Source organism: Neovison vison, chromosome 4, assembly GCF_020171115.1.
Source record: "Neovison vison isolate M4711 chromosome 4, ASM_NN_V1, whole genome shotgun sequence".
NCBI classification, from domain to species: Eukaryota; Metazoa; Chordata; class Mammalia; order Carnivora; family Mustelidae; genus Neogale; species Neogale vison.
The window spans coordinates 11,147,510-11,174,209 of NC_058094.1; the positions used below are offsets into that span (position 1 = coordinate 11,147,510).

Here is a 26,700-nt window from a genome sequence, read left to right on the forward strand (position 1 = left end):
GGCAGCGCGAGGCGGGGGCGGGGGCGGGGCGCAGACGGGGGCGGGGCGGTGGCGGCGGCGGCCGGGGCGGGGCGCAGGCGGCGCGTGCGCAGAGCACTTCCTTGTTTGTCCCCGTGACTGTAGCGGGAGCGCCGCCTGCCCGCCGCCCGCCCGCCCGCGGGAGTGTGCGCTCAGTCAGTCGCTGTGCTCGCCGCCGCCTGTCAGAGCGTCTCGGGAGGCAGCGCCGGCCGACCCGAGCCCCCGCGTGGCGCCGCGCCCCCTCCCCCGCCGCCGGCATGAACACAGGGAGGCGGGTCCCCGAGAACCCTCTGCCTCGCGCGCCGCTCGGAGTTTGAAGGGCCCCGCGCCGAGCGCTGCCGCCGCCGCCCGCTCCGCCCGCTCTTTCTCCCGCCGCCGGCGGGGACGGGAGCCGCGCCAGGCCGGGCGCGGGGTGGCAGGCTGCGAGGGGCGTTCATGAGCCGCCGGGCGGCCCGCGGCCCCGGGAGCCTGCGCCGTGACTCACTCCCCGCCCCCGCTTGTGTCTCGCCCCCCCGGCAGGATGCCGGACCAGATCTCCGTCTCCGAGTTCATCACCGAGACCACCGAGGACTACAACTCGCCCACCACGTCCAGCTTCACCACGCGTCTGCACAACTGCAGGAACACCGTCACGCTGCTGGAGGAGGTAGGTCGGGGCCGGCGCGCCCCACCGGGACCCCGGCCGGTCCGCCGGGACGCCTCGATGACCCCAGCTCGCAGCCGGTGCCTCGCAGTTGAATTGTCTGGATTTCTGAGCGAGGAGGAAAGGGAGATCGGGGGCTGGGGCAGCCACACCCCCTCCGGGATTCCCCCCTTCCCACTCCCGGGTGAAGAGGGGACTTAATATGGGCAGCCCCTTGCCCCATTTGCCGGGGTGCCGGATTCCCCGGGGGTTGGAGGTGGGGAGAGGATGGAGGGAGCTCCTGACACCCCTAGGAAAAAGAAGAGGGAAGTCCTCTCCCTGTCTTGGACCCTTCGTGGGTGCAATACAACCTGCCAGGCTCTTTCCACATCCTTCTGACCCTGTCATAACCCGCGAAGTAAGTGATGTCAGGCCCTAGAGGGCAGAGGGAGGCGAAGCAACGTGGCCAAGGTCACCAGCAAGGAATTGGGAGATGGTCAGTGAATGCCCCTCTCCGTATCCCGGCTGTGCCAGGCAGGCTTAGCTGCAGAGGCCAGGGCCCGCGAATAAAACCCCAAAGGGATGAGAGGAGACTCTGGCTGCGATTGCTTCCACCCTAGGATTCCTCCCCATTCAGTCTCCAGTGCCTAAATCCCGGGTGGAAAGAGAGATCTGTGCAGACAGGTCCCCACCCAGCTCCCGGCACCGGAGGGTTTGGTTCTGCCGAGGCTGCTGCGCCAGCAGGACTTGCCCGCAGGGCACTCATAAGCTGTGAGGGGAGACCTGAGGCTGCCGGAAGAGCTGGCCGGATTGGGAGAAAGGGGGGCCTGAGACTGCAGAAGAACAGCATGCCTTATCTAGACCCTCCAGAGAGGCATCGCGGGTGTCCTGGGCAGGACCAAGGGCAGAGCAATTTCCTTTACAATTTAAGTGAATTTAGTGATAGGACCGGGTGGGTAGGTAAGGAGGAACCCGCGAGCCCAAGAGTTGCAAAGCCTCTGAACCTCAGTAAAAATAGGACATTTGCCTTGGAACTCTGCACCATCTGTAAGTGCCATAAAGCACCACTCCCCTCCAAACAAGCCAAGCCTATTTCAAATGAAAAAGACAGCACTGGGGGAACTTAGGAAGGCAGATCATTTTCCTGGGGTGGATTATCTTGTGGTTGGTTTATTTGAGGTTTAGGGACCTCTTTCTGATACAAACTCACCACAGCCAGCTCTCTGTAATATTGAGAAGCTTGGGCTTCTGTGGGACTCTGCTCTTGGTCCAAGCTTTGCTACTCACTCTTCAGGCCAGGTTATATGCAGAATTGGTACTCCGAAGCCTAAGGTCCTAAATTTGAGGAGGGGAGAAATTTCTTTTCGTGCTGGGTCCTGTCTTGTCCTCCTGGTGCAGTAAATTAGTCTGAACCTTTTATGCCAGTTGAGGAAGCTTTTAGGATTCTCTATGAAGTTAATGTTGGGTTATTGAACTGAATTTTGAAATTCATTTGGAGAAATATCAGCTAAGATTGTTGGAAAGCCGGAAGTAAATATGTTGGGGTGGGTGGAGTGGTCTTTGTTACCTGTCATTCTGTTTTGTTCACCTGACGTTTAGTGTCTGGGAATACTTGGAGTTGCCAGGCATTCAACCTCATGATGGGTTTGTCCTTCACTTAATAGTGATAAATTGGAACATGCTGATACAGGAGCATTTTGCATCCTTTTTGTCTACTAATTGTGTATGCCTCCTGAAGGATGTGACATTGATTAGACTGAGTGGTTGTTTTCCTTCTAGATAAGTTCTTCAGTGCCTGCTAATAGAGCTGTCAGTTATTTTAACTTTCCCTTTCTGCACATTGAGATAGTGTTACTGTGTTCTGTTTGTGGGGGTGTGGTAAGGGTAAGTAACTGATAATGCTGTTTGTAGGGGTATATGTATTTCACAGCCACAGGAGAGGATAGAGTTAATGTTAATTAGATGCAGCTGCTCTAAATCTGTGTTTTAGGTAACTAAATTTAAATGTGAATGCAACAGATACATTTTTTTTTTTTTTTTAAAAAGTAAGGTATACTGTTCTGCAGGGTTTGGTCGAAAAATAGATCCAATCATAATACAAATGTGGTCGGTCACCTATGAATTTGAGGAGGAATTAGAATCAGGCTAGAAGTTCAAAAGTGTCATGTTAGAGTATGTTGACAGTACTTATGCTCTCAAAAACATTACAGTAAGTGTTACAGTCAGAATGATACAGTAATTTTGTAATTGTTTTTCTGAACTTCAGTATGGTACTGAAGGATTCAGTCAAGGATTCATTGCCCTAATCTGCATCTTTAACTCTTGACTCATAGGACAGAAGTTGGACTCATGAATGATGGCCTTTTGCATAAAGTGAAATATATCTGTTAGTTTCTTATTGATAGGTAACCACTAAGTTGAATTTTTATTTTTTTATTTGAATTTTTATTTACCCCCAAGTTTGCATATATGGAAGGGGCACATTGTTAGAAATATCTTAAGTAGATCAGAATTCAGTTCTTAAAAAAATACGAGGCTTAAGGTTGTTGCCATCAAAATGTAAGAAAAAGTTTTGGGGCAAACCACAAAATCTTGTTGGCATATGCTTCACAAGTGAGATACTTGGAAACTTTAAGAATGCTGTTTGTGTTACTTTGTGGTTATTCTTAGGAATAGTAGGACTTTTGGGTACTTTTTTGGTGATGTGGAAGCTCGGGAATGGGAATTCATTTGCGCAGCTTGGAATTCTTTACAAAAAATCATTTTCTAGTTCCAATTATTAAATGCCTTCCTGTTTATTTACAGACTTTTTTTTTTTTCTCTCTCTTTGGTTTCCTAATTAACCTGTAGTTGTCCCAGCTAAAAAACTGTAGCTCTCTAAGCTTGGAACCCTAAATTAACCCACACTTCCCCCTTTTGGTGTGTCCCATTGGCAGACTGCTTTGCAGATGTTGGTGCTTTTATTTAAATCTCTCTGTGAAGATCACTGTAGGAAATGGGTCAGAAATGTGTAGTAAAAGGAGGCTAAGAGTTTGCTTCTGGGCTTCACCTTTGGGGGCAGAAGGTCCCACAGGACGTGGGGGTTACGGTTGGGCTGGCACACACAAGTGGCTGCTATTGGGAAGCAGGAATGGATTAGCTGCCTGGGTTTCATCCTGAGGTCTGAGTGTGTTCCAAGCAAAAAGCCGGTGTTTTGCTTATTCAGCAGTGTGCCATTTTACTCATGACTATTTGGAAATTATGAGTAGATGACTAGGAGACTAGGAGAAGACAGAGTTTTGCTGAGAAAGGAGGGGAAGTAGGCATTCCAGGACCACTATGCTGGGAGACAATAGGAGAGACTTTCCACTTAAAGGCTTAGACTGGTCAATACTTAGTGCTTGGTGGAAGTCGATGTAATAAATGAAGGTCTGCTTGGTTATTTTATATTGGGTTAGCACTTTAACTTTTGCGATGATGGAGGGGGCATATCCTGCCCATTTACTGAACGACTGCTCTGTGCCATGCCTGTTGTAGGCATGTGGCACGCATGATCACAATTAAGCCTCATGTGACCTTTATGGATGAGGGACAGTTGATATCTCCATTTTACAGAGAAGAAAATCAAGGCCTAGAGAGATGAAGCGATATATCCCCAAAGTCCCATGGCAGTGGAATATGGAAATCCTTAAACAATTAGAACATAAAATAAATGTTCCAAATGTTCACAAAGATGTATTTCAGTGGCTTTGTAGAGAATGTAAGAGGCTTCCCTTTTCATTCTACCTTCTAATTTTGATCTCATGAAATAGAGGTGCCTAAGTTCCTACATGGCTTAGTTTTTCTTCATGTTTCCATTCCAGGGAGTTCTTAATAGTAATACTTAAATACATTCCTTATTTTTTTTTTCTGTGTTTTCAAAGACTTTGATATGGTTTTTCAGATTCAGATGTGGGATCTTTTGGGGCATAATCTAGGAATAGCATTCACTCGAAGCATTTTTGGGGAGCACCTGCTGGGTACAAGTCATTTTGCTAAGTGTAGCTGAGGTATTGAAGTTGTTGTCTAGATTGTGTTATGAATGAAGTAATGGTGTTTGAGAAAGAGGTAAATAGGGCTGTCATTCTTAACAAGGTAGGAAGGGGCAGTTTGCGGGTGGGGAAAATGATATTAGGGCATTCACCCCAATAATGCAAGGTGAATCACTCAAATTACCATCCATTCGGGATACAAACTGCCCAGTGCCCAGCAGTGTGTTATTACCTGGGGATAATAAGATGATCAACCCTGCTATTAATAAGTACTCCATCTAAGAGTTTTCTGAAGGGAGCTGACAATGAAGTGTGGGTCTTGCATGAGAAATTCACTTGTCTTAACATAAACACATGACCTGCTTAGTCCTTCCTGAGGCCATAGAAATGTTTGAAGAATGAAGAAATGGATGGAGGTGTGGAATGTAGGTAGGCCTCTTTCACCAGTTATTAGTGATCCTACTATGTGCAAACCCCATGCATACTATTATTTAATGTTTACCTGGGCCCTACTACTATGTTTGACCCATCTTCCCACAGTTGAATCTTTTGCCCAAGGGCACACACATAGTAAGTAGTAGATTTGGGCATGGATCCCATTTCTGTAACACCCCTGTGCATACTAGTTAGACTACATCTGTATGTTTCTTCACCCTCCAAGTAACTTTTAATTTTTACTCATGTTCATTTGGACTTCATCTTCTGTGCTGATGACAGGAGGTCATTCATCTATGATAAATGCTTTTAGGTTCTCCAGTGTTAACTGTGGAATCTCACACATAGGGCCTCTGTGGCCAGGGCTTGAAGTGTGATCTCATTCATCGGGCTCCGAGTGTTCTGGAATGCAGTTGCAGTATTTCTCTTAAATTTTGAAAGCAGATAAACTAAGCAGCAAGGCTAGTTAGGTAGCCACTGCTAAAGTTGGTTATGGTCTCAAAGTAAATCTCAGGCAGAGTTTAGATAAAATCAGTGTTAGTTCTGTGCATTGTTTGAGGTCAATATAAAATGCTTTCTTTGTCACTAACCTTTTGAAGATAAAACAGCAAAAGGTGAATAAGTCTTCCCTTGATGCTGCTGTCTTACGTAGAATTCAGGCTCTGTGGTCCAACCTTTGATCCAGTTCGAAGGTACTAAGGATGAGTTTTCTTTGGACATAAGCAGCAAAGGTCAGTGAATGAGGAATATATTTATTTGCCTGCAGAAGCAGTGAGAAAAGGAAATAATTTCCTTTATGTACCAGAACTCATGTTTTTTCTAAAATAGGGCTCAAACTGTTAGCCAGATATTCCAGGCTAATGCTGTTTGCCTTTAATATACATATTTAGGATTTAAAAAACATTTTCCATGTGTACCATCTAATAAAACGCCTTTGTGGTAGCGTCCTTATTCTTTCACATGTGAATAAATTAAGGCCCAGAGAGGTAAATTACTTGATCAGTGTAACGCAGGATCTCTGGATCTAAAATTCTTTGTTTCCTCTGTATGTCACCATCTTTTGTGCTCCCTGTCTGCTAATTTTTTGTTCTGTTTTGTCCTTTGTCTTTCAGGGCCCATAAAAATGACATGTACTGAATTTTCTTATCCCTACTTGATTTCTAGTGCCAGCGATAAAAGAGTTTAGGGTAGAGAAGAAAAAGGGAAAGGCAAAGACCACCCCTTTTCTCTGTTCTTCAAAGGCCTCTTGTTGGATCGCCCTCGAAATTTCAGCTGTTTGTAGTTAGATGGTGCTGCCAGCAGTCGTCCCTGGGCTCAGCAGACGTGAAAAAGGCCCAGTGGCTTCCAGCTCTCCCCTGGCATACTTAGCTTGGGACTGTTGACCAGCCTGTCTTTGACTGCGAGCTGCCCACAGCCCTGGCCAAAGAACCACTGCTCTTGGTTGAAGTTGCTGGAGGACTCTGGCTGCCTGCCTCTGGCTTCCTGGTTGTCCATAGCCCTGCCTTTGTGCTGGGTGTTGGGAATCTCTAATAACTGAAGGCAAATGGAACCTGGAGAAAGTCTAAGCTGGTGCTTCCCAGCCAAGGAGCCTTGATCTCTGACGGGCCCATGGAGGTGGTGATGGGAGTCTAATAATCACGTGCAGTATTTCAGAAACAATAATGGATGCCTTAATAACAGGGTTCAGCATATCCCTCATGCCAGCTCTCTTTGGTTTTGGTCAAACTATATTAGCTCAGTGGTGTAGCAAGGATTATCTTCTGCTGCTCAGAGGCTTGGATTTCCTCTGATTCCTGCAGTTGGGAAGATTCCTGCAGTTGGGAAGCCAAATATGATCTCACTCCTGTGATTGGTTTCCTAGAAGAATCTTTGAGTTTTGTATCCCCATGGGAGAAAACTCAGAAGGAATGAGGACTCACATAGACCTAACTTTGTCCTGTTATGGAGACTGAAGCCTAAGATGGGAAGGAAATTGGGCAGAGATCTGATTCAGGTCTCTCCACTTCCAGCCCAGGCTCTTTGCACCATGCTCTCAAAAAAGGGGTGTGGAGGCTGTTTGTACACCGTGGTGGGTTTCTCTCTAAAACTTGCTTCTAGGTCAGAGGAATGGAACGTAAACCTGATTTTCAGAACTTGGTTTTGCTAGCCAGTCTGCTGGTGTAAATTTTGGTCTCACAAGGTGTGCTTTGGGGCCACAGCAGCCTTCCCTGATGCTAAGTTAAGAGGCTTTTGTCAGAAGCCTTGTGGGTTCTGGATGTTCAAACACTACGCAAACTTTTGCCTTTATATCTGTGAGTCAAGGGAGCCTCAAGAGAGGTGGTTTCCATTTATGTAACCTAGTCATTTAGGGGCTAGAGCCAGACATTGGCCTGAGCCATTCCCATATGTAGTAGTTAAACATGAGTAAGTGATGGGCTCAAGACCACTTTGCCATCTGAGCCTCAGTTTCCTCAATGTTAAAGGTGATACAGGCGAGGTACTCATCACATGACTTCATCGCTGGTAAAATGTGGCCTGATGAATGTCAAGGTCTGACCAGTCAGGATTAGTCAGCCTTTTGTGGGGTGGGGAGGAAGGAAGTAAGAGGCATTCCTTGGTAGGGAGATGGGTAGAGTTCTCTCCATTGTGAACCAGTGGCAACACTTAGGTTCCCTTACCTGGGTTCCCTTACCTGGGTTCATTGTAGCCCTCTTGTCTTGGAATCTGTGTCAGGCAAGTTACTGAACTTTACTGTGTGTCAGTTCCCTCCTGGGGATCGAACCTCTCCCTTCGGATAGTGCCTTTTCTATGGTAGGGGCTCTAGAAATAATTGTTCTTATTATCCTCATGGTGTTGCTGTTCATTACTGTTGGGTTAGACCCTCGAATGTGCAGCTGGGAGGACCAGACACTTGGTGGACTCATTTCAGGATGGTGGGTGATGAAGAGGTCAGGTGATGGAGCCAGCTGTGGGCCTTCGAAGAGCTAACTGGATGGTGGAAGCGTAGATGAGACTGGAGGGAAGGCCAGGGCACCAGTAACACTTGCACCATTGGGGGTCACGTGACAGTCAAAGCCGATTTCATCTGAAGGAGACCGACCCCTCAGTTTTCTATAGACAACTCTTGGTGGTTGAGGTCAGGGAACCACTGACCCAGACCAGCCTGAGGGTTGGCCCAGCTGGGCTCTGCTGGTGTGGCCTCACTCTCTGGGCTTCCTTTGTGCCTGCAGATTCTTTCTGTTTCCTCCCTCCCCCTGTTTTCTCTCTACTGGTGCATCAAAGCCATGACAGTGCTGCCCCATTTGATTTTTGCTGGGGCTGTGGGGTGAGGGGCCACTTTTTCTGTTATGTCATAAATGCAGGTACTTGATTCTGGTCATTTGTGGGGAGCTTTGGGGGGAAGCGTTTATGCCCTCCCTCTGACCGGGACAGAGCGTGGCAGCTACGTTGTATGCTTTACTGATTACAGCCTGAAGCTCTGAGGCCACAAGGAATTCTATTTTGGTTTAGAGGCAGGCGCCTGAAAATGAAAAGGACTTATCCTTGGATTTACATTTCATTGTGTCTCCTAGCTTCTTTTCAGTGTCAGGAAGATGAGTTTTAATTATTTGTGAGGCAGGGGTTCGGTCAGATCTGGAAGCACTTGACCCCACTTGGTCATAACAGAGTCTGAGAGTTCACAGTAGGTTCTTCCAGCCCAGAGACTGTTCTGAGCAGCCTGGTGTTGTGTGCTGTTTGTGGTCACTTACGTAAGAACTGAATTTTAATGCTGAGGCTATGGTGTAATTTTCCCCAGAGAACTGGAATATATGTCCATTTGATAAGACAGCACCCGATTCAGCCATCTAGAAGTTAGAAAAATAAAACCAGAACATCATGCATAGCGACTACATTTTGGTACCAACTGCTGAAGAAAGCAGAGTTGGCTATGTCAAGCTGGATCACCCTTTCACGGCCACACGTGCTCTGGATGGAGAATAGAAGCTCCTCCAAGCCCCTACTACTAATACAGCTTGGATACCTTGTATTTCTGTAGCATTATGCTCAGGGGCGAGGCCAAGACGGCCATGTCCCCAGTGCTCAGCCTAGCACCTGACCTGATGACTGTGTGATAAAATAAATTTGACAGAGCTGAAAAAGGCCTTTAGAGACTGTCTGGTTCAACTCCTCTTTTCTAGGGATGAAGAAGTTAGGCTCTTCCATTGTAAGTAACAGATTCTACCACCCCTCCCCCTGCCCCCAACAAAACAAAATACAGCTCATTTAAGCACAGTAAGGACTTGCTTTAAAGACTCATGGGGCTGTTTCCTGGAACACGAGGGGCAAGAATGGTAGGACGCGTGAAGATTTTCTTCTGGGCAGATGGCAGAGGATGGCAGCCCAGGCCCTACCTGCCCCCTCACTCCAGTACCCTGCACTGAGTCTCTTGAAGCTGATTGACAAAGCTGGAAGGATGGGACTGGTCCAGTTTGGGTCAGGATGACCCAAGGATGGCCACTAGTCCAGTCATTTTTGGCTAAGTTTCTGGGCTTACCTGATGGGGGGGTCTAAGCCCTCACCTTCGTCAAGGACTGGGTATGACAGCGATTGTCAGGGAAGAGTCAAGAGGGTGGGGAAGCTCCTTCTTTGTACACCCAGATCACACAGCAAAACTGGGACTTGGATCTGGATCTTCTAGCCCCACTGTCTTCGTCCTTGGCGTGAGAGGGAAATGGAGACCACAGCACTTCACAGGGTTATCAAGAGAACGAGCTACATGCCTAGTAACATCCAGTGAAACCAGGAAGATGTGTATTTCTCTGCCCTTCCCCCTGGAAATCTCACCTCCTCTTGACCCTTTTGCAGTGTATTCTTTCGGGACATTTTGAAGGGCTGTGGTCAGAGCACTGTGCTGCCTAGTTGTAGCTTTCCTGATGTGGTCAGGAAAGACCAACATTCCACACAGGGTGTGGGTAGAGAAGAAACACGCCATTGCCGTTTAAATCCACAGTGATGACATGGTGCTCAAAAATAATCCTCCGTAGATACCCAGGATGGATGGAAGACTGCAGAGCAGCTAGGCTCTGCTTGGGAAAGTTTCTGTTAAGTAACAGGACTGCCAAGGTCTGACGAGGACGGATCGCTTTCCTTCAGCCATTAAGTGGCTTCTTCTCTGACCAGTTACACACAAAATAAAATTCAAGCATCTTCATTGTTTTGAAATGTGGGAGTCTTCCTTTATGTTTCATTAATCATTTTTTATGAAGTCCATTTCCTTTTCTTTGTAATGTTTATTCATGTTAATAGCACTTACATAAAATTAGATACTCCTTATTTCCACAAAGTGCAAATCAAAATAAGCATTCACTGCTGGCCCAGCAGCTGCTGCTGCTTTAATAATGGTAATATTTTTCATAGCAAGGCAAGCAAACGCACTGCCTCAAAGTAAATAAAATGGTGCCAAGTCAAAATAATGCCATCACCGTCCCAAGGCGTCCTCATTTTGTGTTTAAGAGTTTTTACAATTTCAGAATCGGCCAACGCTACAATGAAGCACTTTTCCCTATGCTTGGTTCTGTGATGGATAGTTGACATTATATCATCTTCCTCAATCCTTCCAGCAGCTCTGTGGAGATGGGTGCTGTTTCCCCATTTTAGAGAGGACAAGCTAGGCTTAGAAAGGATTCAGCCCAATCCAGGCTCTTTCTTCCTTCAACTTGTTCTCAAGCAAAAATACTTTATATTATGAATGGAATACTAATGAGATAGAACAGTCAGGAAAAAGGCTTCAGATGATGCATGAGATATTTAGGTTAGAGTTGAGTAAGAACTTCCTGACAGGGTAAAATACCAACTGGATGACCATGGAAACAACACATTTCCCTCTGATTTTAAGATAATTTTGTTGTTGATTGGCTAACGAACTAAATTACGTACTTCTGTTCATACATGTCTTCACTTTAGTGGTTTATAAGTACCGTGGAGCCAAGGATCCCTCTCTCTTTTTACCTAGTTGGCACTCAGAAATTTGACAAAAATAAGATTGTGGTAAAGCTATTGGATTTGTAATTGTTGAGGCGGATCTGGTACAGATTTTCCAGATATTGCTGTCCATCTCTGTACTTTAGTTATGTGGCTACTGATTGCGTAGAACAATTGGAAAAACCCTCCATTACCAAATTTCTTGAAGGTTGTGCCCCAGACTTATGACAGACCTGGATGCTGAGCGAGAGTCTTGGTTTGTCCTTTTGGTGTCTGCCACCTGCAGGCTTTCGTGGGGTGGGCGCGTTCCGTAACGGTAACTGCCCTCACTGTTTGAGTTCCCAGCTCTGTAGTGGGTGCCTTAACATAGTTATTTCTCACCTTCCCAGTCCCCAGGTAGCACATGATGGAGCCAGGAATCAGGCTCGAGTCTGGAGGGTTCCGTGACCCACACCTTCCCTCCACCGTGCAGTAGCCCCACTCTGCGGTGATCTACTGCAACGTGCAAGGGGATGGCGGTGAGTCAGGTTAGCGTTTACTTTCTTAGTGGAAACAAACGCACATATACACACACAAACAAGACACGCTTCTGCCAGTGGAAAAGGAAAGCATTTCCCCCTCATTTGTTTCCTTTGAGTGGGAGGCATTTACATTTGGATAATTTACAGCCCTAATCGGGAGCAGCCAATTCATGATGTGGTATCAGAGGTATAAATGAGAGAATTGGCATTTTCAGAAAGAGTTGACCTCTCTGGTTTTTCTTTGAGTGGCAAGTAGTGAATTGTATGATTTAACAGGCAATTGCGCTGTGTTTACTCTCCAGCATTTCTGTACTCTGTTAACTGTTTTCCAAGTACTTTCTTATGTGTTGTCTCTTTTCATGCACACAACACTGTTGGGCAACAGAGGCACCTTTTCCTCATTTGTGAGATGAGAAAACAGGCTCAGAGTTAAAGTGGTTTGTCGGTAGTCACAAGACTGAAAAAGTATGCTGAGGTCACACTGTTACCAGCCTCCCGTTTCTGAAAGAGACGGGCTTGCATGGTAGGAGATGTTTTGCCAAGTAATTTTTAACTGAAAGAATACCTTTTGAATTTAAAAAAACAAAGATTTTTTACTCTTTGCATTATTAGATTCCTCTCGGGATGCACACACACATATAACTTTTGTGGTCCTCCCCCCACCCCTTCAAGTGGATTTTTGTTTTGTTTCTGTCTTGTTTTATTTTTATTTTTTTTAACTTTTACACCAGTGCAAAAGCAGGAAGGCTGGTGTCGACCTCTACATAGCTGTCGCCCAGCTTCACTGTGATCTGTTCTTGGTCAATGTTTTCATCTTTACCTTCACCCCGGATTTTTTAAATCAGTCCTAGATACTGTTTTATTTCATTCATAAGTATCCTAAAAGATAAGGACTTGGGGAGGAGCAGGGAAGAACCATATTACCATTATTACATCTGCAGAAAAGGTAATTTTCTCAAGATCGTTAGGTATTCGCTGTTCAAAATGATTTTTTTTCCCCTTTAAATAGTTTGGTCAAATCAGGATCCAAATGAAATCCATATGAAATTGGCTGGTGCATAGTTAACATTTCTTTTAATCTGTGGGTATCCTTTCTTTTTCCCCTCTTGCAGCGTTTTATTGAAGAACTGGGTTGTTTGTCCTCTAGAGTTTCCCAGAGTCGGGATAATGGTGATTGCATCTTTCTGGTGTCATTTAGAATGTACTGCAGTCTATTCTTGACATACTTTTGTTCTTTCCTCATAGCTTTTTCATCGGAAAGAATAAAAGGAGTGCATTCCCCTTGTAGAAACTAGGAGAAAGCATAAAAAAGGAGATTTGAAAGTGCATAATCCCGCCATCTAGAGATAGCCACTTCCATCCCTTCAGCTGCTTCTTCCAGTTAACTGTGTCCAGCTTATTTTCATTTCACACATCATGAGCTTTTGCCCATATCATTAAAAAGTCTTCAGTAACATTTTATAAGGCATTTCATTGTACTAAGGGATTTTCCTCCTTCCCTCAAGTTGCCTCCACTGAGGAGTTTATGTGTTTTAAAAAGTTGACCCAGCAGTTGCCCCAAGAGAGGGCCCGCTGTTGAAGAGAAAGCAGTAGATATTTGTATCTGTCATTATCTGCACGATAGAGTCCTAGAAGTAGAATTACCAGGTCAAAAGCCAGGTCTGTTCATAGATTTCCGAAGCACTTGTCGTGTAACCCCAACCCCCTGCGGAAGGCGCTCTGTGTCATGTCGCACCCCTAGCCCTGTACCAGCTGTGAAGAGCTTCTCTGCACACATGGACAGCTTTGAGTGAGGCCACAACCTGAGTGTTTCTCCGAAAGAGAGCAGTAGGCTTTAAGTGTGCCCTTGCCCTCATTTATGAGTCATGTGCTAACGTCATTGTGAGTCGAGTGAAGAGAAATGACGAGGGTGGGTGTTCTCAAACTGTCTGCCTAGCAGAGTGGACAGGTGAGAGCCATCGTCGCCTCAGTGTCATGGGGAAGTGGACAGCTCCGCCTTACCGGCCCGCCAGCCCCTTCCTGGGGTCTTCTTGGCCCTGTATGGCTTCTCTGCCGAAATTCCCGCTAACTGGGGAAATACGTTTGTGGGTTCAGAAACATGGAAATAGCATTTACTGCGGAAAGGGGGCATGCACGGAAGACTGCGTGGAGTCCAGCTCCTGACCAGGCTCTTCGTAGCCACAGAGAGCTCCTCTCCTTTCTCCCTGGCGGCTTCCATACGTTTACTTCCCTTTATTAACTCCAGGGACCTTTTCTCCAGCAGAGAAACTTTTTCAGGTTAGCAAGTATCTTTTGCAGACCCAAGTACTGCCATATCATTCGTGCATGGTTGTGAGTTAGCTGGATTGTTTTCTACCTAACACTTGAGAAGTAGGGAGGGGGAAATGTTTGGGACAGGGTGTTCCTCCAGAAGTGAGGTGAGCCTGCGGGTTCGCTGGGGTCTGGCCATTGGGAGCAACCTAAGGGAAGGAGGCTCTGGAGAGAAGTTGCCAAAGCAACTTGAACTTCCCTTTTCTGAGAGATGGCACATAAATTTTTAGAAGCCAGGTTGTATTTCACGTTTCTCCTTGAGATGGCCCTTGGCTAGGGAGCCTCATCACTTTGTCATGTGACTGGTACAAGATAGGTTTGTACAGAGGTTTTCTTGGACTAAGCTGGAAACTCAGTCACGACTGTTTTTCTGGGGTTGTGCTTTTCCGGTTCCAGAGGTTTCAGGGAGGCCCATTCTCAAGTCTGAAATTGCTTCTGAGCATGTCAGGTCTCCACTTCCCTGGCAAGTCTAAGAAGCAGCTTTCAGGATTATTTTTCTTAGGGGGATTTCAGCATAGAGTGGACTAATTTAAGTCAGCGTCTGCTCTGGTAGAATGTACTGGGTTCCCTGCTAAGTACTTGATATGTGATATCTTACAAACTCCTCAGAGCACTGGAACAGTAAACAGTATTACCCTCACTTTTTTTTGTTTTTTTGTTTTTTTTTTAAAGAGTTTATTTATTTATTTGACAGAGATCACAAGTAGGCAGAGAGGCAGGCGGGGGTGGGGGGGTGGGGAAGCAGGCTCCCTGCGGAGCAGAGAGCCCGATATGGGGCTCGATCCCAGGACCCTGGGATCACGACCTGAGCTGAAGGCAGAGGCTTTAACCCACTGAGCCACCCAGGCGCCCTTACCCTCACTTTTTTGGATGAGAAAATTGAGCCGAGAGAGAGATTTGACTCAGGTGTACAGTCAGTGGGGAAGCTGGAGTTTGTGTTTCTGAGGCCCAGGGTCTTTCCATGATTGGTACCATCCCTGCCCATTTGGTACCCTTTTCTCCTCCTGCCCCTTTAAGACTTCTTGCTTCCTCTTAGGATATTCTCCCCCCAGGATATTCTCCCCACTCCACTGTGATTGCCCTGACTGAGGACCTGTGTGTGTCTTCGTTATGAAAGTCTGCTTTTAGGTAACTGCCCTGGAAGAGGATGTCACCGATGATTCACTGAAAGCATTAATGTGATAAGGCAGAGTAACAGCTTCCTCCCCCCAGAGCTTTATGTACTTCTAACAGTGTGTGATTCCCTGACCCAGCAGAATGGTGGGCTTTCAGGCATTGTGGGGAGGCGACTGGGAGGCAGTTTTAGGTGTTGAGCATGGGCATCCCCTCACACCTTACAATGTGGCTGGCTGCCTCCCCATATGTCAGTCCAGTGAGCCGTTAGAAACAGTGTCAAGTTAAAGACACTGCATAATTTAATCTTTAATCTCAGCCTTAGGAGGTAGATTCGCAGGTCCCTGCTCTACAGATGGTGGAAACAGAGACTCGTAGAGGAGCCAAGTTCTTGACTGCTCTGCTTGCACTTCTTCCCTAGGATCTCACACTGCTGCTTGGTCAGGTCCCCTTCTGGTGCTAGACACTGTGGGCACTTTGCCCAGGCTTGTTCTCGCAAGCATGAGTAATGGTTGGGAGCCTGACATTGTGACACTTGATTCATAAATCCATTTTGGGGAGGAGGGTGGCCTTCCCGGTGCCCTGCGCCTACCCAAGCATGCTGCGGGTGGTGGGCGTGCTTTCCTCTGGAGCAGTCAGTTGAGAGCTTAGTGTTGATTTCACTTCCTGCCGTGCACACCATGTCACTAAATCACTTGACTTAGTGACTTAGCTTGATCTGCTAGCACCCCCCACCACCATGTGGCATTACTAAATCATACTAAATACTGTTGTTGTTTTTTTTAAAAAAAAAAAAAAAACAAAGAAAAAAACAAAAACAAAACCTACCCCATAACAGTCCCTTCCAAAAAAATCAAACCAAACCTGGTATATTACGTGAAGCCTTCTGGAAAGTTTCAGCATCCATTGTGGCGGTTGAACAGTGTTAAGCTTTCAGGAGCCATTTTCATACTATAGTAGCCACAATTTATTTAGCTTCTCTTTGGAGCCCAGTACTGTGCTAAGTTCTGTAGGTAAATATTTCTTCTTCTTCTTCTTCTTTTTTTTTGGTAGATAAATATTTCTAACCCTTAAAACAGCTTTGCATGAGTTTCTCCATTTTATGGGGAGAGAAGTGATACTGAGGTAAGATCTGTAAATGCCCCAGGCCCAGCTATGGTGTGTGCGAGAGCTCATTTTCAAACCAGGCCTGCTGCACCCACAGCCTGTTCAAAGGAACAAGGACCTGGAATTGGAAACATTTTAAATTCATTGTTTAAGAATATATATACATTATATGCATTGAGTAGAAGAGTATGAATACCAAAAATAGCAGTTGTCAAAAATTATTTTCTGCTTGTGCCCTTTCCCCTGGAAAATAGTATGAAGGGAGGGAGAGAGATTTGCTCCACACCCAACATAAATTGTTACACAAAATAAAATTTGTGTTTATTTCTGCAGCAGTAGTGGTCTCTTCCTGAGGGCCTAACCTCACCTGACTGTCCTGTAGGCGAAGTTGCTACATGGCTTTTCATTTCCTGGAACGTTTTCCCTTTGCCTTGCAGCCACTCATTTTTTCTCACGACTGTGTGATAATTGGAAAACAGTCCGTTGTTTGGGGTCACTCCCATCTCCAGCCTTTCCTTCGTGGAGAGTCCACTGCGCTGAGATGCTGGTTCCAAGCCTGTGGAATTACTGCTGAGGACAGGACTTTGTTTTATTCATTTGTGTGTTCAAAGCCTGGGAATCAGTAGAATGAACCCCGTTTGAATGAATGCACACCTGCCTACGTTGGCGAGCGGTGAAGATTTAGGGTGAAGTAAACTAAACCTGGCTCTGTGTGTAGAGGAATTGAAGATAAGGAGTGTCTGGGAGAAGTATTGTCTGTCGGACTGACCTGCAGAAGAGCTGGGAGGAACTTCAAGACTTGTCGGAGTTCAGGGGAAATCATGTCACCTGGGCATTTTAGAGCCAGAAGTAGTAGCCTTGGAAATCATGGTATTCAATCACCTCATTTTCCCAGTCACTGAGATCTTGTCAGCCTTGATATTATAGCCATTGCCCACTGTAGGGTACAGAATCAGACAGGTCTCTTTAAATTCGTGCTTTTACTGATTTAAACACTGACTGATCATCGTGTTGCTTTTTGTTTAAAGCAACTGATTTTGTTTTCTGTTTGAACCTGGAGAAGGTTTTGTCAGGGAGGAAAAACAATTTTTAAAATTCTAGAAATGCATCAGATACAATGCTCTTTACCAGTGGGAGAGAACTGCCCCATGCTGAGCCTTGAGATAGCCTCGCTTCCCAGGTCTCTTCCTCCCTCCTCCCCACTTCCCATTCTTGGTTGTCTCCTCTGGCCCCCTTGCTCTACTCAAGATCACATGTAAATTTGCTGGCTCTAAAAACTTACTCTCCACAAAGACCTACATTATCTGTGTATATCTTCTCCACAACACAGTCCTTTAACAGCTGAACAGATTCCCAGAATCTTTTGTGTGTACAGCACCTCATAGTTCACAAAGAATTTCTGTGCATGTTATACTTTGTGGGGTACCAGTGAAGAAACAGCAGCTCAGAGAAGGTAACTTGCTTAAAAGCTCACAGAGGGTGAGTACTGATTAAATAATGGCTCCTAGTGAGGTGGCTAGCGCTTCTGGCTTTTTCCTTGACAAAGACCAGATTTTCCCTTTAAAAGCCTCCCTGACGAAAAGTTACTGTATCTGTATTTGTTAAGCTTACCTAGAACTCCTTGAACTTGTGAGTTCATTTCCCACTCTGCCCTCCGGTGGAGGAATCAGTGCCCCTTAGAGCAAAGCTGTTTTGTCCCCTGCCCCCACCTGGGGAGTTTGTTTATCAAGCCAGCAGCCCCAGTTCAGGACCAGGCACCCCACAGTAGGAGCCCAGCAACAGCTGTCCCGGGGGAGATTGTCAAGGAGGTCTGTGGTCTGTTGGAGCTGCGGGCTGGAACTGTTCCACACAGGTGGGCATCGCCGACTAGAGTCGCGGGGGGTCGTGCAGAATGTTTGCTGGGGGGGGCTGTGGGCACCAAAGCTTTTGGGGAGTCATTGGGATAACATTCTTGGAGGAGGGTCCCCCTTCTTATTTGCTGAATGCACATCTGTTGCTGCTGCTGGGTGCTCTTTCTTGGACCTTTTCTGTATGCAGAGTACTTTAATTGAGCAGTTCATTTTTATGAAGCACTTGCTGTGTCACATACTCTTCTAAGTTAACCGCATTTGCTTGTTTAAACCTCACAGCCACCATAGGAGGTAGGTACGGTTCCATGTCTAGCACTGCCACTTACTAACTGTGCCATTTGGGGCAAGTTACTTGACATCTCTGTGCCTGAGGAGCCTGTCGCCAGCATCACCTGTGAATGGGTGCTTTCTTCTCAGCTGTAATGTTTATACTGTCCTTTTGCATGGGGTTCTTGTGAGGAGTGGGCAGATGGCAAGTGAAGGATCGTGAGCTCTGTCGTGGCCTGATCCCCCAGTGCCACAGCGCGTGACCCAGGATAAGCCACTTCGCCCCTCTGGCCGTTTCTCCAGGGGCTGAGTACATATTGCAGGGATGGTTGGGAGGCTGGACAGAGATCTGGCCTCTGGGCACCGTATGCGCTGCATGTTGGCCCATGGTACTTGCTCCGTGTAAATGGTAGCTGTAAACTCAGGCCACTCCATGGGGAAACCATCCCCACAGTTTTATGTGCACATTAGATTATAGGTTCATGGAGGTCCTCTTAGCCAGGCTGGCCACTATTCTAACTTAGGACAGAATGTTTTGGCAGAAGGGGAGTTTTCAGGTTGGGAGCAGAGGAAAGGTAAAAGGTTATTATGAAAAAAACAGTTAATACAAGAAAAGAGGTGTTACAGAAGCTCGAGAAGTTGTAGGTAGGGTTCGGCCAGCCTTTAGTACTTTAATTTTCATGGGATGGACGAAAACTTTCCAGCTACCAGCTCTATGCACACCCAGCTTTTATCTCCCCTCCACTTTTTTTAAAAAGTAATCTGTGCACCCATTGTGGGGCTTGAACTCACAACCTGGAGATCAGGAGTCACATGCTCTACCAACTGAGCCAGCAGGGCACCCCCAGCTTTTATTTCCTGATAGGACTCTAGTTCTGTTTTAGTTTAAGCTGCTAAAAATACTTCAGGTAGCTTAGGTAGCTTACAAACTACAGAAAATTGTTTCTCTTCTTTCTGGAGGCTGGAAGTCCAAGGTCAGGATGGTTGGTCTCTTGTGTGGGCCCTCTTCAGGCTTTGTTTTAGTCTCACATGGTAGAAGGGACAGGGAGTTTCTATGAGGTCCCTTTTATGTGGCACTAATCCCATTCATGAGGGCTCCAACATCATGACATAATAATGTCCCAAAGACCTCACCTCCTCTAACACCACCACACTGGGAAGTTAGGGTTTCAACATACGACTTTGGGGCAGGGGGGGCGGGGTGAGGGTGGGGTGCACACTTTTAGTCCATTGTAATAACATTTGGGGGAGGGTTCTGTTAATTTTCATAGACATGTTAGGATTTAATTATGTGGGGAGGACTAGCATGCTTAATGAGCATTCAGGATTTATAATGGAATTTATCTTTGAAGTGTATTCATTTTTGTTACATGGTACAGACTTATTTCTGAATAAGTGTCATGTTGCATTATCACTGAGGGGCATCAGAGGCAAGGGATTGGTGGTCTAGGAAATGAGCCCAACTTCCAGTTATTATAGGAGTTATACCAATTGTTATTTCTTTTTTATTTATTTAATTTTATCTGCAGGGCTTGAACTCACAACCCTGAGGTAAAGACCTAAGCTGAAATCAAGAGTTGGATGCTGAACTGACCGAGCCCCCAGGCACTACCCCTTCACTGATATTTGCATAATCTGTTTGCAACATGCACCATTCATTTGGAGTTAATATGATCGTTGTCATAATTAGATGCCAAATCAAACTTTTAAAATGTTACTTAGCTTGGGAAACACATGAACATCTTGTAAAATATATTGGAATCCATTTTGTCCTTTTACTGGCCGGTGCCATTATTTCCTGTTGACTGGCCAGGCCTTTCCTGATTTGTTGATAGAAGTTTAGGAGTGAGTTGGACTGCTGAGCTATTTGTCATTCCTCCCATTATAAAGGTTCTCCAGGTATGGTCTTGGGGACTGTGGTGGTCTTGGAACCTTTTCAGAGACTCTGTGGGGTCAAAACTATTTTTATAACAATACTGAAGGCATTATTTCTTCGCCTTTTTCACTTTTATTCTGTCAGAAATGTATAGTAGAATTTTCTGGAGGCCGAGTGATGGGTGACAGTGTCATCTTCTGACAGCTATTTAAATTTGTGGTTTTGAGCTTGGACTATTTTCTGTCTTAATTTTTACTGCAGCCAATATCAATAGATAGAACCTACTTTACAAGAGTAACTAAACATCTTTGGGATCTTTTAAATTTTTTAGGAATGTGAATGGATCCTAAGACCCTAAGTTTGAGAACCATTTCTCTGTGGGGCAGAGGCCACTGCATGGTTCACCGGCCAGCCAGTGAAGGAGCCTTGCATGAGCCAGGTGTCTGCCCTGGTCTCGAGCATTAAGGCTCTTTCTCCTGGCAGGGGACCCTGGGCATGGTAATCTCCCTGACTTACATGTCCTGTATAGACCACCAGGCCTATTTTTTTTCCTTTATACCAGGGGGCCTTTTTTTTTTTTTTTTTTCTGTAGATGAAGTCCTTTCAGCTTGTCTTCCTTGAGGCACGGTATCTTTCTTGTGATACATGTAATTTCAATTAACACATAAAGAATTTGGAGACAAAAGGACGGGAGTATAGTGGAGTTGTATCCCTTCTGGCAGCTATTTTGCAAGGCTTGTTTTCAGAATGAAAATAAATGAGCAGTTGTGGAGTTAGCGATTTTCTTCAGAAATTCAGTGATACATCCATGAGATGAAATGTTGGACATTGCAGTTTTTATGGTGATTTTCATTATAGAACTTCAGAATCCTTCCATTGTGTGACTCTGTCGTGGTGTGCGTGGTAGAATTTCAAAGGCACCAACTGCTCTTCCAGACTCTTCCCTTTTTTTCCTGCTTCCTCTCAGTGGTTTGCTGTGAGATCATCCCTTCCCCCTATTTTTTTCTGGTGTGAAATTCTTCCTTCTTCTGACACATTAGAGGTGTAGACCACAGAATAGTGCTAATTGTCAGCCTCTATCTGATACGAAGAAAGAGTGGTTCGGGATCTCTACAAAGCCCCTTTGTCTGCAACAGCTTATGATACTTCTTGATGAAGTCTTGGATACTCAGCCCTGTGTCCTAGGTAACCATCAAGGCACCCAGCACCTCCGTATTTGTTGCTAATTCATAGGCCCGTCTTTGTCTAGGCAATAACTAGATTAAAATCTACAGAATCACCATGTCTTGCCAGTTTTTTTGTTTATACTAGCTTACTCAGTGCCCCCTCCTTTTTTTTTTCAAGATTTATTTGAGAGAGAGAGAGCGTGTGCACATGACGGGGTAGGGGCAGAAGGAGAGGGAATCTTAAGCAGACTCCATGCGGAGCTCAAAGCCTGACTCAGGCCTTAATCCTCTGAGCCCAAGATCACCACCTGAGCCAAAACTAAGAGTTGGTTGCTTAACTGACTTGCCACCCAGACGCCCCACTCAGTGCCTTCTTAAAGACAATGTGTGGCTTGTTAAGTATTTGTTGAAGGAATAGATCAGTCATTCACTGGCCTCTTTCTCCATTTGGGGTCAGCCTGAGACCACAGGATCCCCTTCAAAGTGAGGTTATTTATTCAGCAGCGGGGCTTCAGAGAAAGAGACTGCTGGTACCAGGACTCCACCTCCCTGCTCTTGTTCCAAGCAGTTCTGCTCTGGCCCCAAACTCGCATGCTTCACTCAGCCAAACCCAAGGGCCTGCAGGTGGTGAGCTCACCCTTATTGGAAAAGGCAGTTCAGCGATGTATGTTGTTAATCTGATGCGCCCCATGGAGCTCTGATCTTTTTACCCTGGGAAATTACTGGTAAATTCCTCCCAGTTACACTTAGAATACCTCTGAGCATATATTTTTTCCATCTAGTTATTGTACAAGTGTATTTTAGTGCCCTGTTTACATGTGTGGTGTGCCCTGAGCACCCGTCTGGTTGGCATACCTTTGTTCTGGGTTAGTTCTCAGCATTTGGGGCAGGGTGCCCACTGCAGTGGGGAGCTTTGTTCCTATTCACCTGAGTTCCTCACTGCAGGGTCTCCCAGCCCAGCACGGGTCATACAAACAAATGGACCACAACCCAGATCCAGAATGAATGAATATACATGTGTGTTGCCTGAGAGCAATTGGCCTGCATCCAGCTTTTTCTTATTAGCACATTAATGTTAGGAAGTTGACCTGATTGGGCACCTCAGGGAGACAGTGACCCCAAAGAGAAGAGCTGGGACGTAATGAGAGGTTTGTGTAGTGGCATTTGTTTCTGGATGATTCAAGTAGGAAGGGTACAGAAGGATGCTTTTGCATTCATGTAATTCTTTCCCATTCATTCAGGCTCTGTCTCTGTCTCCTTCCTTCTGTTACTTTTTCCTTTCTGATCCTGGCTGCACTGTGTGTAGTTGTCATTGTTAAATGATGAGTAAGTTCTAGGACCTGTGCAGACTCAGCTTTAGTGTAAATAGTCGAGCTGGATCTTACACTCTTCTTCTCCTGACCCTTGAGCTTTGTTCTCTTTCCATTACCCAAGTCGGAAAGCTGGGAGGGAGAGCAGACCACTGTGGTGCCCTCTTCCCCGTGTAGAGAGAGTGCCTTCTCGCATGTGGTGAGTGCTCTGACCACTGAGTCATTTCCCTAAAAGCAGGCCTTGTGAGTTAAGTTTGCTGCCTTGTGTTTAGTTGCTGGTGGCTTCTACGAGGCTGACTTTTCTGGAAGAATACAACTATTCCTGTTCCTGTATGTATGTTCTTGCAGGGCTAGTGATTTCATATTAGAAGTGTTATGGACTTGTTCTGGTGCCAAATTGTGGACTTTGGTGAACAGATATGGTATGCGTTTTTTTGTTTGCATTGGCTGTTAAAAAAACCCCATCATCTCTGATAACGTTTTTCAAGCTTCCCACAGGGCATTTGTCAAGCCCTTTGCAGTAAGAGGGAAGCTTCCCCGTCGCGGTCCGTTTATTGCATTAGTAATTTTAGTTGAGTGCTATTTAATTATTGATGTTCTATTGAAGACTTGGTTTGGCCAACAGAAGTAAGCAGCCTGACTGCGAAGAGATCCTTTTGTCCGTGTTGCCAGGCCAGAACCGTCGGCATGCTATGATAGGCAGGCTCAGCGACTGCCTCTGAGTGTCTGGGGTAAGTTCAGTCTTTGCTGAAGGCCTCCAGCTGCTTTCTTATGGTGAGACGTGAGGAGATTTTTGCCTCTAACTAGAGCTCTTTGATAGAGAAATAGTTCCTCTTAAATGTTCTTTGGTGGTTTCATTTGGGGTTTAACATCATTCCCGCTGAGTAATGTCTGGTTTGGGTGTAGAGTAAAATTTCCCTCTCTGGCTCTCCAGCATCTTTTACTGAGGATGCAAGTAGGTACTTTTTTGGGTTTTTTTGTTTGTTTTTCTAAAAGATTTTATTTATTTAGAGAGAGAGGAAGAGAGCAACTGGGGGCAGAGGAGAGGGAAAGAAGGAATATCTTAAGCAGACTCCTTGCTGAGCACAGAGCCTCACAGGGGGCTCAGTCTCATGATCCTAAGGTCATGACTGGAGCTGAAATCAAGAGCCGAACGTTTAACCAACTGAGCCACCTGGGCACCCTGCACATAAGTACTTTTTGGTTTGATAACTAATACCACAATGAAGACTGTCAGAAAGTTGTCCCCCCCCCCTTTTTTTTTTAAAGATTTTATTTATTTATTTGACAGAAATCACAAGTAGGCAGAGAGGCAGGCAGAGAGAGAGGGAAGCAGGCTCCCTGCTGAGCAGAGAGCCCGATGTGGGGCTCGATCCCAGGACTCTGAGATCATGACCTGAGCCGAAGACAGCGGCTTAACCCACTGAGCCACCCGGGCGCCCCAAGTTGTTCCCCTTTGGTTGGCTTTACCATGCTCAGCCCAGATCACGAGAGTATTGCAGGTTTCCTGAATCCTTCTGTTGCATCACCTGGTAGATGCTGACCTGCCTCTTCGTTATTTCTTGTAAATACCAAATTCGGTGCACAGGAGATGCTCATCACAGATTGGTCCCTTCAGTTTGTCTTGTGTTTACGCAGCTGGCTTTGAATGCGTCTCCAAGACCCAGGCCAGTGTTTCTCAGACTTTAACATGCACACAAGTCATCTGGGGAGTTTGTTCAAATGCTTCTTCTGATTTAGCAGGTTTGGGGTAGGGCCCAGTATTCTGCATTCCTAACAGGCTGTCACATGCTGCTGCTGGTCTGCCACCCACACTGGGAATAGCAAGGATGGGAACCGTTGACCCTTATGTGTGCACATGCAGGGTCACACACACAGACACACATGCAGGCGCCTGCGGTGGTGAAGCGTGAGGCAGGCATCGCTGCCGTGGATTGCTTGATCATTCCCTTCTTTCAACACACATTTATCTTGGGTCATGCTAGTGGGAGGCATGATTGTTTTCAGAGGGCTGCTTCTGAGGCTTCTTTCTGTGGTATTTTGATCACAGGCGTCCGTGTCTGGTGGGCAGCGATGGGATGGCATGTGGAGACGAGCAGTTTCCATTGCATGCGTCTTGTCCCCATTCTGGGCCTCCAGTTCCCGTATCTCTGTTGGAAGTCTCATGCTTTATAATCTTAAAGTGCCGGGAGCTCATGCTTACTTTTAACATCCTGAAAACTTCCTGCAAGTCATGGCTGAGACCAGCTAGCCAACACCGTAAAATAACTACGTTTTCTTCACAGTTTTACCCACCTCTTGTTTGGGCTCACACTTGTGAGTAGTTACTCCTGGTGTGTTCACAAGCCTTTCTCTTGAGCTGGGGTACCCAGCTGACCTCTGATGTCTCTCCCTGGCCGGTGAGCCCCGGGAGTCACCAGTGGGGTGGGGTGGAGAATGCATCCCTAGCTGCAGGGACTGCTGCACCCCCATCGCCGTGAGAGGTCCAACAGGCCCAGGCCACTTCCCAGCCCTTTCTGTATCCTCTTCCATGTGGGTGGGGATATATGCTCCAGATAATTTGACTTCCAGCTTTGGATCACAGTATTTCCGTATGCACTACACAGGAATAGGACGATTCCTGTCGTTTGCTTTGCCAGTTATGAGTAGAAATAAGTGTGGCTGGCCATAGTTTGAATCTGATGGACCTGGGTTTGGGTCCTGACCATGTGACTCACTGTTTGTCAGTTTGCTACACCTCTCTATGCCTTCGTTTCTTTGGGCCTTAGTTTCTCTATCTGTAAAATAGGGCTCCTACATGGACCTTGTGTAATAGAATGGATGGAACTGATGTGTTGCATTAACTGTGTGAATGCCTGGTGGACAATCTCCTTCCTGAGAGGTGTCTGATTAATGGTCCTTCTGGTGGTGATGAAGATGGTCACTTTCCCCCAAGAGAAAAGAAAGGGAACCAGCCTGAGATCCCCCTGTGGGACAGATAATGCTCACAGTAGGGAAAGACGCAGTGGGCTGGAAGTATGCTTGCATTCTCTGGGCCACAATTCACTCTGAGAGGAGGAGAGACTCAGCCATCCCTTTGCTGCTTGTGTCTGTGATAGAGCAGTGAGAAGGACAATTCTGGGAATGACAGTGAGCACAGGAAGGTAGTGAAGGAAGGGAGAGAGGCCTGATATTTTGAAAGGGAAGGGCAAACATCTGATTACATGCTTGGGTAATCTGAAGGGAAGGTTTATTATTGATAGAAGTATTTTGTTAGTAAGGTGATTGTTCCTAATCATGTTGCTATTTTATTTTTTTTTTAAGATTTTATTTATTTATTTGACAGACAAAGATCACAAGTAGGCAGAGAGGCAGGCAGAGAGAGAGGAGGAAGCAGGCTCCCCGCTGAGCAGAGAGCTTAGTCCTAGGACTCTGGGATCATGACCTGAACCGAAGGCAGAGGCTTTAACCCACCGAGCCGCCCAGGCGCCCCATGTTGCTATTTTATGTCAGTCAGCAGAGAGCTGTTGGCGTTTGAGAGAGATGCTCAGTTTTTCCAGAGCCTGAAAAGGGATTTTTGTTGATGCTCTAGTATGAAAAATATTCTGTGATGTATTATGGGGCTGCCAAGAGTGTGAAAGGAACAGGCAGCCACTACACACCTGAAATGTAATAGATCTTTCGTTCATTCTGTGTTTTGTTTGCTCTGAATTGTTAAATAAAAGTTTATTTTGGTCACATGCCACAGCTAGACGTAATTTTTTGTGTCATCAGAGTGGTTTGCTATAGGACATGAAGTTCCATTCAAATTTGGTGACTCGTGCTCCCATTTAAAAGTGAAACACAGACCACATAAGATGTTTCCTAAACTCCTGCTGCATCTGAGGAGAGTGCATCACAGCGCTGGGGAGGCTGCGGTTTGGAAAGGGATGAAGAGCCGGGGCTCTGTGATAGCATTTCATCACATCCACGACTTTTTCCATTACCCAAGAAGTGTGCTTGATGCGCCCAGTTTCTGTTACCTGGAAATGAAGGTGTAATTCTTTACAAGTGGGCCTCAGTAGCTTCCTGCCTTCATGGGATAATGTCCCTCTGCCTCCTTTTCTGCTGCACTGAAGAAGCCAAAGCAGCTTGAAAGCTTCTTGCTGTTTCATGTGTCCTTGCCTTCTCCCTGCT

General features: G+C 46.1%; 1 protein-coding gene across 5 annotated transcripts in view; it reads left to right on the forward strand.

Moving 5' to 3' along the window:
- LOC122904295 (CYFIP-related Rac1 interactor B) overlaps positions 1-26,700 on the forward strand; it is a 520,830-nt gene that overhangs the window by 75,262 nt on the left and 418,868 nt on the right. For 4 of the 5 annotated variants that reach the window (XM_044244939.1, XM_044244940.1, XM_044244936.1 and 1 more), the window contains exon 3: positions 538-664. The exons of the other annotated variant lie outside the window; for it this stretch is intronic. In XM_044244939.1, the coding sequence (XP_044100874.1) occupies positions 538-664 (127 nt within the window). The remainder of the gene's footprint in view (positions 1-537; positions 665-26,700) is intronic. 5 annotated transcript variants of the gene reach the window in all.